Source organism: Chanos chanos, chromosome 6 (genome assembly GCF_902362185.1).
Source record: "Chanos chanos chromosome 6, fChaCha1.1, whole genome shotgun sequence".
NCBI classification, from domain to species: domain Eukaryota; kingdom Metazoa; phylum Chordata; class Actinopteri; order Gonorynchiformes; family Chanidae; genus Chanos; species Chanos chanos.
In genome coordinates this window covers 20,767,265-20,780,643 of record NC_044500.1, presented here as the reverse complement: position 1 = coordinate 20,780,643, position 13,379 = coordinate 20,767,265, and the positions used below count along the sequence as shown (strand labels likewise).

The 13,379-nt window shown below is 39.1% G+C and overlaps 1 protein-coding gene across 1 annotated transcript in view; it reads left to right on the top strand.

Annotated features, from left to right (window-relative positions):
- The window catches only part of gipr (gastric inhibitory polypeptide receptor), a 29,449-nt gene extending 18,928 nt beyond the window's left edge, over positions 1-10,521 (top strand). The window contains exons 9-15 of the mRNA XM_030777309.1: positions 51-111; positions 209-278; positions 1,052-1,140; positions 2,870-3,008; positions 4,169-4,210; positions 5,225-6,104; positions 8,099-10,521. Of these exons, the coding sequence (XP_030633169.1) occupies positions 51-111; positions 209-278; positions 1,052-1,140; positions 2,870-3,008; positions 4,169-4,210; positions 5,225-5,578 (755 nt within the window). The 3' untranslated portion in view covers positions 5,579-6,104; positions 8,099-10,521. The remainder of the gene's footprint in view (positions 1-50; positions 112-208; positions 279-1,051; positions 1,141-2,869; positions 3,009-4,168; positions 4,211-5,224; positions 6,105-8,098) is intronic.
- Positions 10,522-13,379: the final 2,858 nt, after the last annotated feature.

Here is a 13,379-nt window from a genome sequence, read left to right as displayed (position 1 = left end):
AATGGCTCTAGACACTGTGGACATATTAGTGTTTTTCATTCCCCTACCAGGCACCCCACTCTTGTTTGTCATTCCCTGGATAGTGATGCGGTACCTATATGAAAACACAAGGTAGCACTTTTATCAGTTACACTAGATATACACCTTTGTGACTGGCTGTTTTTAAAAAGATGAATCACACCTGAAGGAAATCTCCTCACTGTTATAGGTGCTGGGAGATCAATGAAAACCTGGCATACTGGTGGATCATCCGCACACCAATACTATTGGCTATTTTAGTGAGTATTCTATAACAGACTAATACTGTTGGCTATTTTCGTGAGTATTGAATAACAGACCAACACCATTGGCAATTTCAGTGAGTATTCTATAACAGACCAATACTATTGGCTATTTTAGTGAGCATTCTTTAACAGACTGTTATTTTCGTGATTTTCTGAATGACCTGATATTTCTAATATGCACTTCCTATTCCTCCCTGTTAATTTAATCCATTAGTCTGTTCATTTCTGTGGTGTAGAAAAGAAGAGCACAAGGAATTATAATTTCTGATGAGATTAGGAGAAAGCCAGTCCATGAAGGACATTAAATCTGTGTCTGGCTTTGGTCCCCCTCCTGCTCACTCACTCAGGATCAGACCCCCAGTGCTATGTCAAAATGACATTTAAAAAACAGAGAAACAAATGTGTATATGTGTTTCAGTCATCCTTCAAGAGGTTTAGTGGCTCCAAAATCCAGATACATCTCTCTGTCCTCCCCATACCCTGTGTGGTTTGTTGTCTTATTGCATTCCCTCTTATGAAAAATACATGGATGAATGAATGAATCATTATGCCTGAGAATGTTCAAGTTATATCTTTTTAGGAACACTTTGAACCGTTCAGTGAAATGCTTAATATTAATCACGGCCTAGTTGCTGGTGTCTTTGTATGAAACACTCTGTACCTATGCAAAAAGATGATGCTAGTCATAAATATTTCATATATGAGTTTAGAAATGATTCACCTTATCAGTTATGTAATAATGGGATGGTTTTTGCTTTATGTTTCAGGTGAACTTTTTTATATTTATAAGGATCATACAAATTCTTGTGTCCAAATTAAAAGCACATCAGATGAGGTACAGCGACTATAAATTCAGGTAAGACATTTTATGATATAGTTGATACTCTGATGGCATATCAGTATATATCTTTTTACATTTTTAGAGAGAGGCATTCTGATTCATTGAATGTTCAAACTTTGACAGGAAACAGCTCTCTCCCAGACATGGCCTGTCAAAGTCATTTTCAGCACAAACTGCTGGTTTTATGTTCTCAATTAACTCTTTTGTTTGTGTGCTTCATAATTAGCAGTTGGTTGAAGCATTTTACTGTAACTCTTATAAATCTGCTTTAGCGCTGACTTGAGGTAACATGTCACTGTAATGTTTTCTCAGAGCAAGTCATTGCAGTCTGTTGACACCAGCTACTCTGCAGCATCCAAAAACTGATCCCCACATTAAGAGAAAACGTTTCTCTTTGTCCCCCACTGTGACATACCAAACATGCATTCACACTGAATTTTTCACCTCCAGTCTGAATCTGAATTGCATAAAACGTAAACACCAGGCTAAGAATGGGTTGTAAGCCTTTGAAGTATGGAGCAAGGAAACTGGTCTGATTCCACTGGGCCTCATGTTTAATCCTCAGACCTGGGCTGTGCCTCCAGTCAGGCGCATAAGGATGAGATGACTGAAATCTGAAGAGTATCGCTCTTTTTATGCAAGGCCCATCATGGGGATAAAACCGAACAGTTTCTAGATTTTCCCCATGGTGCCACACAACTTTCTTTTTTTAATGGATAAAAATTGTCAAAGGTTTTAGGGTATTTTGAACGGGGAGAGAGACTGGAGTAGAAGAGCCAATTTACTCATATTCTCAAAGAAAGAAAAAAAAATTCACATTGTGGCAAAAGATTGAAAGCACTTCACTTGAAAATGAAATATTGAGGTACTTGAGTGCACTAATAAACTGATTCTGTAATACGGGTTTGGGGTCATTTTTAAACTGCTTTGGCTCTGCACTTTCACGCCACTGCCAACAAGCATGTCATCCTATGTTTCAACAGATCGCTTTCATTCCCAAAGAAGTGTTGTTTTAAGGGAATTAACTGTAGTGTGCATGACGTATACATAGCCTGTCAACATACACAGTGCGTTGGCAATTCTTTTTGTCTCGGTGAGTTTAAAACCACAGTCTGCGGCTAATGAGGCGCTGGAGACAAGTCAAAACATTCTCACTATTTTTACTATGAAAAACTACAGATTAAAGGAGATACACTGTCATATACTGTAGGTTTTCTAATGAGGTCTGACTGGTGTAGCTAACTGAAAAACTGAATAAGTCAAACTTCTGAGGAGTAAAACACGCACACAGACATCTGATGCTTTCAAGTTCTTTCATCAGTAACTAAAACAGATTAGTCTGTGGAATTGAAGTCCATAATCTATTTAGTATTTCTCTTAATTCCTCACGGTTTCACTCATGTTGGCAGGTACCTATGAGAATGTTTTATATCCCTTTATATTTACTGTGCTGATCTTTTTAAATGACAATGCATACAAACTTGTACACTCCTCTTAATAATACTTTAGTACTTACACACTGAAGTGTGTCCAAATTAAAAGCACATCAGATGAGGTACATGTACTACTTAGATACAGCAACTTAGATTCAGACAGGGGTGGAAAAATCAGTGTGAACTCATAAAATGTGTGTGTGTGTTTGTTTGTTTTTTTGCAGGATATCAATGCAGGACCACTCGACATTGTTGAGGGTAATGTAAAACTGTCATTTGGATTGCGTTTATAAATGTGTACCTGTGTGCAGGTTGGCCAAGTCAACCCTGACTCTCATTCCCCTGCTGGGCATCCATGAGGTGGTGTTTGCTGTGATGACAGAGGAACAGACAGAGGGCACGCTCCGCAACGTCAACCTCTTCTTTGAACTCTTCTTCAACTCTTTTCAGGTACATCCAGCTGGACTTATCATTATGAGACTCTGCAGGCAACATTCAGATCTGTGCAGTAACTTGCTGACCAAAAGAAATATTCTGAATAGATATGTGTGCGTTTCTGCGTGTGTGTGTGTGTATGTGTGTGTGTGTGAGAGAGAGAGAAAGAGAGAGAGAGAGAGAGACCTGTGAGCCTTTCTTGTACATTGCATCAGCATATATTCACCATAGGTGAGAAATACACTCATTCGCCAGTCTATTAGGTATGTCCACTTGGTAACCAGTCTGAACCCCTTCACACCCAGAGCATCCCGAATTCTTCCATTATATGAGAAATCAGCTCATCAGAGATCAGAGGTATCAGAAATGTCCCACAGGCATTTTGGTCCATACAGCAGCATGACACTGTTTCTATAGACTGGACAACAGCACAGACATGTCACAAGCAGGCAAAGTGTACTCACTGTCGTGTTCTATGTGACCAAACCCTCATGAACGGTAAGCTGTTTTCATGAAGGGACACCCCTGGTTAGCAAGAACATCCAGATATGTTGAGCTATTCAGATGTCTGCTTGGCTGGTCAGTCCATGTACTGATTACGCCAGCATCTGACTGTGCCATCAGCATGATGCCATAGGACCTGAGATTTACTGAACAAGACAACATTTTATCATACGTCAATTGTCCAGAGCCAGTACACACCGGAGCTTTTTCTTCCTCTCCTCCAGGAGTTCATATGGAGTCATCTCTTATTATAGACTACCAGTGAGAAGCAGTAACAAAGGACATTTTTGACTCCCCCCTGCACACCTCCTGCACGTTGTCCCGCACTGTCCCATGGTTTTGGCCCATCTGTTAGTGTTGTTACTTTTCCCTCGAGCAGAGTCAGCGAGCTAGTTTTAGTGACAGAATCATACCACTCCCAAAGTCACTGTGGGTCACTCATTTTGCCCTTTCTAATGTCCAGTCAGACAGTAACTGGGTTTTTATGAAGCCTGAGTGTTTTCTATAGCAACCCCCATACCACATAAGCCTGCAAAAGCAAATAACTTTCATGGAGGGGATACCCAGTACCCAATACCTAATAAACGTGTACGCATGCACAGTTTTGATTTGCCATTGATTTGCCAAGTTAATTTGGCTCATTCACTTATTCTCTCTGTTGGGTTATGCAGGGATTTCTGGTGGCCATACTGTACTGTTTTGTCAATAAAGAGGTGAGTGGAATGAGGTTGGGTTTTTTTTTGTTGGGGGGGGGGAGTGTGTGTCAATACAGAGAAACCTATAAGATAAGAAGAGCCATTATCCAGAACATTCCTATTAATTGCATATCATGTTTCAGTGCCAGTTCAGATTTTTAGTCAGATACATAAATAAAGACAAAGGCACTAAAGGCACCAAAACAGTGAGTGTCAAGTATTTCTATGCATACTGTCATCGTAATGAGAAATAAACTTGATGACATTTTGAATGTTAAAACATAATTTGCATACTTCACCACTACAGTTTAAATGGTGGTAAACAGGTAAACTTTTTTGAGTAAACTTTCCTAACCCTCTGTTGACCTCCCATTGATCTAAAGCATAATAGCTCAATAAAATATAATTATTAAATATAATCAAAATAATTATGAGTTCTTAATACGGGCAAAATTACAGAGCAAATTCAAAGGGAGTCTCTCAGGGTGCATTCATATTACAGCTAAATGCAGTTGCCAGTCTTCATTAAGACCTGGAATGACAGCTGTATTGTCTCATCACACTGTAATCAGGTAATGAGAACCAAAGTTGACTCCAGTTCATATGCAAATGAGATTGGTTTTGCATGTTTGTATAACAATAGGATTATTATCAGCTGACTACACAACAATGAATCGTACATCTCCCTCAGTTGGAGGACATGGTGGTTCAGGATAGACTTGTCAGTCTGGGCTAGGTCTGTGGAGCACTGCATTCACTCTAAAGAGGAGTACAATGAGGAATGCAGACTGCAGTTTTCAGTTTACTGGTGAGGAAAATAAAGGAGGCTGAAATCATTCTAACCCCTGTGGTGTTTAGAATATGATGTAGATGTTTACACCAAGATATCACATTATTACAACATCATGTAGTACTGTAAATGGAAGGACAAGTCCCACTCAGCGTCCACAAAGCAATCGTTCTTGCTCATTTAAAATGTGTGTGTATGTGTGCCTTGGTCACTGTGGTCTCCCACCCCATCCTTACCCTCAGGTGCAGTCTGAGATCAAGAGAAAGTGGCATCGTTGGAAGCTTGGTATAAGTGTGTTGGATGACCAGCGGAACACTGGCAGCCACACACAGCAAGGGGGCGCTGGAGGGCCCCATTGTCACCACAACCCGCCTTGCCAGCCCGAGTGTCCCCAGGTGTCCAGGAACAACCACTTGTCTCAAACATCTGCCCCATCTCAGCAAACGTGCCCACTCCACCTCCACCCTGGGGCAAAGAAGGGCAAGGCCTACTACTACATCTCCGCCCGCAAGCAGGTCCTTGGCTGCTTGAATGGGCAGTCGGCCAGCCGTGATGATAGGGACGGCACAGCCAAATACTCAGAGAGCTACTGCTGACGGCAAAGGGTTATCCATCCATCTACATGGAATTAAAGTTAACTTTATTGGCTTCTATCGAGATCAACAGGGTGACTATTCTTGAAGGTGGATAATGTCTGAAGCCATCAGTAGTAAAGCTATTTGTTCAGGGATGAAGTGTTTTTTTTTTTTTACAGAGGACCTGTGATGTCTGTGAAGTGGATGTTTTATGTGTGTTTTCAAATGGCCCACAAAGTGACACATTACATGCGCAGTAGAACATCTGCGATTCAGAGCTGGATCACACTTAAGATACTTTGGAAGTGGACACATGAAATTCACATTAATTTCTTCCATCCTTTTTTAATTTTTTGGTTGCTTATGTTCTACCTCTTGACCTGGTTTTACACATCACTGATGAAGTCTGTTACGTGCCAACATGCTATGCTGAAAACATAATGACCAAGTTTAAATGAATGGAACTGTATGGGCTCGTGAGGAATACCAGTACAAAACGAACCACAAGACAAAAGACTGAGGGGCCAAATGAGCTGTGTAGTCACAGGTAAGCTTCATAAATCACAAACATGACAAACGCTCTCTTTTCTCTTCACAACCCACAATGTGGTTCATATAGTACTGTATACAGCCCCACATGGGCCCCTGTGTAACACCTGGCCTGACTCATGTTTATTAAATGCTGTGATGTCATTCACACCAAATCACGGCATCATAAGCACAACATTAACATTCACTGATCTCTGTGTTACCATTAATGGTGTCTAAATGGGTTATTATGGAATTGTGACACTCCATTATGGCTAACTTACTATTTCTCATGCAGAACCTATGAAGTCTATGTGTAATGTTTCCATGGATGTTATAAAACTCTAAAACAAGTCAGACAAAGGTGTAGCTTAGTGAATTTTACACATCACCCCCATATGGGTACACTGGGCCAGAAGACAATGACCAAGTATCACTAATGTGACAGAATGGTCATCTGGTCACATCGTCATATGACGACATGTCTTGAGCCACACCATAGTTTACATTGTGCCATAATTCATTACATCATGTTAATTAAATCATGAGGCACATTACAAATGACAACAGGATGAGAGACAGCACATTGGAGATGCACTAGAAACAGCTGTTGGTTTGGTTACACTCCAAGTTCTCTCATGACTGCCAGGCAGGTTTCTGCTCTGTAGGCTTTTTTTTCTTCCAAATAACGGGAGATCTAATCTTTTCATTATAACACAGCATTCCAGCACATGCAGTAATCCTCTCTGCAGCGAAACAATGTGGAGTCTTTAAAAGCCTCTTATCCTGTGTCCGGTCTACTCAGATTGTTTTTAATGCAGTATGAGTTACTTTGATGACAGAATAATGGTTACTCATGTAATCAAGTCTATTTGCAAGTCAGGTGTCCTGGAAGCTGGCTGATTCATTCACACTTTTTCATACTTTTGCTACTGCCTTTGACAACAAATTTACAACTCATTTTCCTGAACTCTTGGACATAGCTATGCTGACTTATGCAAAATCAGTATTCATGCTCAAAACCAGTTCATAATCCTAAATTCAACCCCACATCTCTAGAAGCAGTGTTGAATTGAGGATTAATGAATGTTTTCAAACATGAATATGAGAATGTCAGGATTATTGTGAAAGCTATAAATGAGGCAGCAGGTTTGAATTTAGGATTAATGGATGTTTTGGGGCTCACATGCAATTTACCTCTTTTTAACGGTCATTGATACTTTGTGGGAGATGAATAGTAAAGTCATAGCGGTGTTTGAATCGGATTGAGATTATATTCTGCCCTCAAATGGATTATGATGTAAAAAAGAACCCAATGAAAGGATCAGCCTAGCAAACAGAGGATTTCATGAGCGGAGGAATGAAGGCTCTTGCTCTTAATCCCATAATCTCCATCATTAAGCACAGCCTTGTGAGATGCTGAATGAAATTATCTTCCCTAGTATTGGCTGAAATGGCTTCTCCTCTTAAACCTATTCATAATGTTCACATTTTCAGATCACGGGAGGCCAGAGCAGTGAGCCTACGGCCTGTTATATGCTAACGGATTGTTTGATTAATTGATTGAGTGTTACGCTATACATGCTATTTGTTATACTGTACTGCACTGTACCATACTATACTATACTATCCCATGCTATGCCAGGCTAGGCTATGTTATACTACACACACACATAAACACATACACGCCTACAAAGTTTGGCGAAGAGTATGGACTTGATGAATTTACTCCCAGTACTGAATAATGTTTCTGTCAGGCTCGACACACATCTGTCAGTTTCACTTGCCTTCACAAAGCGGTTCACCATAGCAGCCCTGATTTTAGTCCATAAACTGCCAGTGTATAGTAATAGGAACGGAGGAAACACAAGTTACAAAGATAGATAACTCAATGTTATGTAATTTCCTGAAGTGGTGGTTCTTGTGGGAACAACTACATCAAATTACTTTTCCTGTGTTATTGCTGTGTGGACGTATGAACTAAATAATTCATTGTTCTGGTTGTTTGTGCAGACTGGTCGTTCCCACTTTTGAAACACACATCTCAGCACACAGCACCAGTCTGTATCAGGAACCCGCCGACTACGCAGGAACTCTCCTGCTCCTCCTGACGAGACACACTCAGTTCCCCAGCACGGTAGGAGGGCTGGTTTTTTTTCCCCGCCTTTGAGTGCACCCAGGTGGGGTTTTTTCCATATTCTTTGTCTGTTCGCAATGGTGTCCAAGCACTTGTAGTGCACGATTTCTATTCCTCTTTCCATTTAAAGACAAAAGGATGGAAGGGACATGTGGAGATGGAGGAGAACTGAAGAAGTTCAGCCTTAAATCCCCAGGTTCTCCCCTGCATAGATACCTTAATTATTACTGCATTATGTAGCACGCCTTTTCAAAGTAGACCAGAGGACACTAACCATGACCTCCTCTGGCCTTAACCATGTGGTAACTCTTTTGCTGTTATATTCTATGGGATAGACATTTTCAGGGGAATGCATATTGGGTTGTTGTTGTTATGAATTTTAAACCACACTGTTTTCTGGTGTTTAAAATATAACATGTCAAAAAATACAACAGCAACCTCATCACACTGTCATACCATGTATCAAGGCTTCAGGAGTATTCCACAAAACACCAGGGCAACTCATTTTTTACTTGCATATAGACAGGTACCCCAAATGAATGGTGTATTCTCATGACACAAAACGCACTTCTTTTGAAAGAAAATCCACAGTAGTCATATATTTATATAATGTGCTCCATTCATCTTTTTGTCAATAAATTTCCTTGACACAAAATGCAAATAAGTAACACAGTGAAAATAACAAAGAAAATTGTGTTTTAATTATTGGCAGTTTCTTTTTTTGTCCTGCGCATTTTATTGGCTATAATGAGCTGTGCCTTTAAGAGCACATTGCTTATTGGTCCTAGCAGCTGCACCTGTGTATGTTGGTGGGATTGGAGAAAGTCAATCAGTCTCTTTCTTGTGTGGAACAAGTGTTGTGCTCCCTATCTGTCTCTACCACTGCAAACCATAATGCAACTGCTTACATATGCCCTTGTGTTTTATTTTCACTAGTCTGTAGTACATGTATGTCCAGGTTAGTGTGCCGTGGAGACCCGGCATTACACAGTCGACGTTTTATCATTAAACTCCGCCCTATGAGTACCGCCAACTCCATTGTCCTGCCTCCTCCATTGTCCTGCCTCCTCCATTGTCCTGCCTCCTCCATGGTGTTTTCTGTCTGCACTCTACGAAGCAAACACATTACAACATCAAGATGTACAACCAAAGAATAAACATGGTTTTTTACTAGTGCTGTTTAATTCCTCCCAAAGGAGACCATCTTCACAGTTCAGTTTGTGTTTTTTATGTGATTTGATTATAAGCTCTTGAAGATTCATGCTTCAGCAGAAAATCACTGCGCTGTTCCCTTTGTCCTATTTTTTTTTTCACCGATTTTGTTTTTGTTTTTTTGTCTTTGTTGTTGTTGTTTTACAAAGCAAACTTGTTTTTCTTGAAATGCCAGTATAACACAAAAGACAGAGACGTTTAAAAACGTGTCAACGAATTACTGCAACTTCCTACTGAACGAATGCTCACTTCCGAGGAATTATAGAAAATAAAGTGTTAGGTTTTCAGTGTAACCCTGGGACATCTCCCTGGGACATTACAACTCCTTGAATTCCTCTCTTTCTCAAGCTAAGATGTGTCAAAATGGGGCAAACCGAGAATATGAAGCCTTAAAGGCCCACTCTCAGCAAATGCTCCAGTAGTTATTGTACTCCACACAAGGGCCTGCAGTCATCCCACACTTCTGTATCAGGTGACCTCTAGTGGTTACATGTAGAAATAAAGACATGTATTGAGCCTTGGACTCAGAATTCTTACATCACTCTGACCTCTCAGTGCTAATTTCATTACATCAGAGTAAAGCTTACACATGTCAAAGTCCAAACCATGTCTTTTTACAGCACAAAACAAAGAAGTGTTTTAGAAATCCTGTAGTAAACACATGCTAACGTATGTATGTCTGGATTGATACCCTACTGTTTCACCACAGTGGACAAACATGGAAAGTTTTTGTTCTTGAACATTCCACAGTCATTTGCATCAGAACATATATCCAAAGTTCAAAACGCCATCAGTTAGTAACAAATAAGTCAGCAATATATTGTAAATATGCACCTGAATTGTAAAATTTTTTAAAAAATGCAGTCTACAAACACCACTAAGTACACTTATTTATAAAGGATACTGTAATTTGTCAGATTGCACTTTTTATTGGCAGATAGAGGGTATGTGTTTGGGATGTCTTATTCAGGTAGTTGATCATTTTGGACAGAGTCCTGACTCCATACATGCCTGGTGTGAGGTGCACTCTTCATGTCATGCCATTCAGGTTTAGCTTAAGACACACATCTGCTTGAAAGCAATATTGTCAATACAAGAAAATATCTGTCCAATAAAGCAAACCTTTAACAATATATATGTTGTTGTTGTTGTTGTTTTCATTGTGCTGTTAATAATCAGGTGTTGGGTTTTGGTATTTATGTATTTTATAGTAAAAATGCTGTTACTTCTTTGAAACAAATAAATGTTTATTTTTTAAAATACAAATTCAGCATGATTTGACACACAGCTCAGGCTTTTGTGTGGTGTTCTCCCTTTGGTTTTAGTATAATGTTGAATTAATGGCCAATGAGAGACTGTTTTGTCTGTTGTGGAAAAGTCAAAGACAGTAATGGAACTGTGTTAAATGAAGGAGCATCGCAAACTGCGTCAAAAAACAAAACAAAACACTTTTACGACACAGAAAACTCCCATTGATTTTTATTCTGGAGTAAGAGTCAGCACCAAACGTGGGGTTTCTCTTCACCAGCAAGTAAACTAGGTTTGATTAAAAGAGATGTTTTATTGATGTGATCTTTTTTGTAAATTTGAACACAAATTCCCGCTGGACTGAGAGCTGACACATGAATAATGATTACAGCACAAAATAGATATTAACATATACATTTGTATAAAATATTTACCATATGTATAGACAATTCCTGAACAAGTCATTGGAACATGTGCCCTGTTCTATGAACCTGAACTTCTGTATAATCTGCGCATAGCTCAGACACTTCTGATGTACTAATCCAGCTGTTAATCTGATGACGCTGTTAAAAGTGCTATCAGTTCATGCCTTTGTAACAGAGCCAGGGTGGTCAGGCCTTTGGAAATTAGAGTACTAGGAAAAGATGAAAGAAGAACATTAAAGGGAGATAACATGTTCAGAGATGTGCAACTGACTGATGTGACATCACAATCCCAAAACACTGCCAGTGTATTCAGTCCAACCCCCAAATCTGCAAAGGAAGCTCTCCTGCATTAGCATACGGATGCACTGCATTGAATTCACAGCAGTTTCAGGCCCCTGGGGGAGGGAATCTATTCATTTTGAGTATTCAGACTATTAGTTAGTGTCACAAACTGGAATAGATCCTGGATACATGTGCAGCTTTCCAGCATTACTCAACAAAGGGGCAGGCCAAAAACAAAGGAACACAATCGGAAGATTCAAGGATTCAAAATAAGATTTAGGTAACATTAACAACAAACAGATGTTACATAGTGTTTTTATTCCAAGATCTAAAAACACAGATTAGCATAGTATCTATGCAAATAAAATACTCGCTACCTGTCTGTTAACAAAACTGGTCTCTTTCAATTAATATTGATATAACAGATTCAATTAATATTGATATAACAGATTGTATAAGTGGTAAATTGTGTTGCTTGTCACAAAATGTGTTCATATATCATCACAAAAAAAGATTAGCTAATCTTTTCAAACATCTACTCAAATACAAATCAAATCATATATAAAATGTATTTGTACATCAAATACAGATCTCCTACTTATGTGAAACAAGCAAGTGTTTTGAATAGAGTTAAATCATTCGTAAAGACATTCATAATGATAATGATACCTCCAAAACTGTTCTGTTTTTTTTACCTCTGTAGCCTACAGGACTAACTTGACCCATATGAAAAGTCTACACTGTTCACTCTATGAGCTTTGAATTAGAGCCCGAAAGATAAATTGGCGTGCCGATATTATTGGCCGATATGAGCTAATTGCAGATAAATCGGTATCTGCGTTCATAACAGCCGATAAATGACAGCTAAAAAGAGACCAAAGATGGATCCTTCAAACATGTTATGGCATTCATATCAGTCATGCCTGGTTTTGATGCAGTATCGGGAAAGCCGGTACAGTCAATCAAACATCAAAATTAAGTTTAACGTTATGGTAGTTGAGTGGTGTAGATTAAGCTGTTGACAAAACTGATTGTAGGTTTATTTATGAAACAGTGTGGCAGTTCTAGCAAGTAAACAAACACCGATCCTAGCACTTCTCTGGAAACATTGCTTACAGCAGCTTGTAACGCTGTCCATTGCTAAATTAGTTTGCCGACAAAGCCAGCTAATGCCATGTTTATCAGTGGACCGCTAATGTTAATGATTAAACTGATAGCGATTAAAGTGTAGCGTTGAACTTATTCTACCTAAATGAAGCAATGGTAAATATATCTGCGACTTGCATGTCTGTAGTTATAGTCGGTGCATTGGAAATTATTAAACCAGAAGGGACACGTAAATAAACGTGAGCTGAACAAGTATCTAACATGGCTTGGTAGCCAATCAAAGTTATCTAGCTTCTCTTTCAAACTTGTAGTGTGAAATCCCGAAGTTGCAAGTCATCGATGCAAACAATCATGTAGGCTAGAGGCATTCAACAGCTGCGTTTACTCTAGATCACTGTATCAGTTCACTGCATTATTCATCAAAACTTTAATTTTGTTGTACTTTTGTTCAATGTACTATTTACAACAATAAAACAAGTTTACTTTTAAACTGCATTATGTCATTATCTTGGTGAAGACTCTTAAATAACTACAAATAACAAATGTTAGGGAAAATCTTTGTTGATGTTATGTGTTTCTAAAAAAAAAGAAAAAAAAAAGAATATCGGCTGATATATCATTATCCGCTTTTTACATCTTCAAATATCGAAATCAGTATCGGTCTGAAAAATCCTATATCAGTCAGGTTCTACTGTGGATGGTAAAGACCAAGGCTTCCCATGCCTATCAAAGGACACTATTAATTTACACCATGTGATGAGTAAAAGATGCAGGTGGTTGTGTAAAACTGTTAAAATCTTGAACTACAATCTGAAAACAGCTCATGTGCTAAAGTGTGTGTGTATGTGTGTGTGTGTGTGTGTGTGTGTGTGTGTGAGTGTAT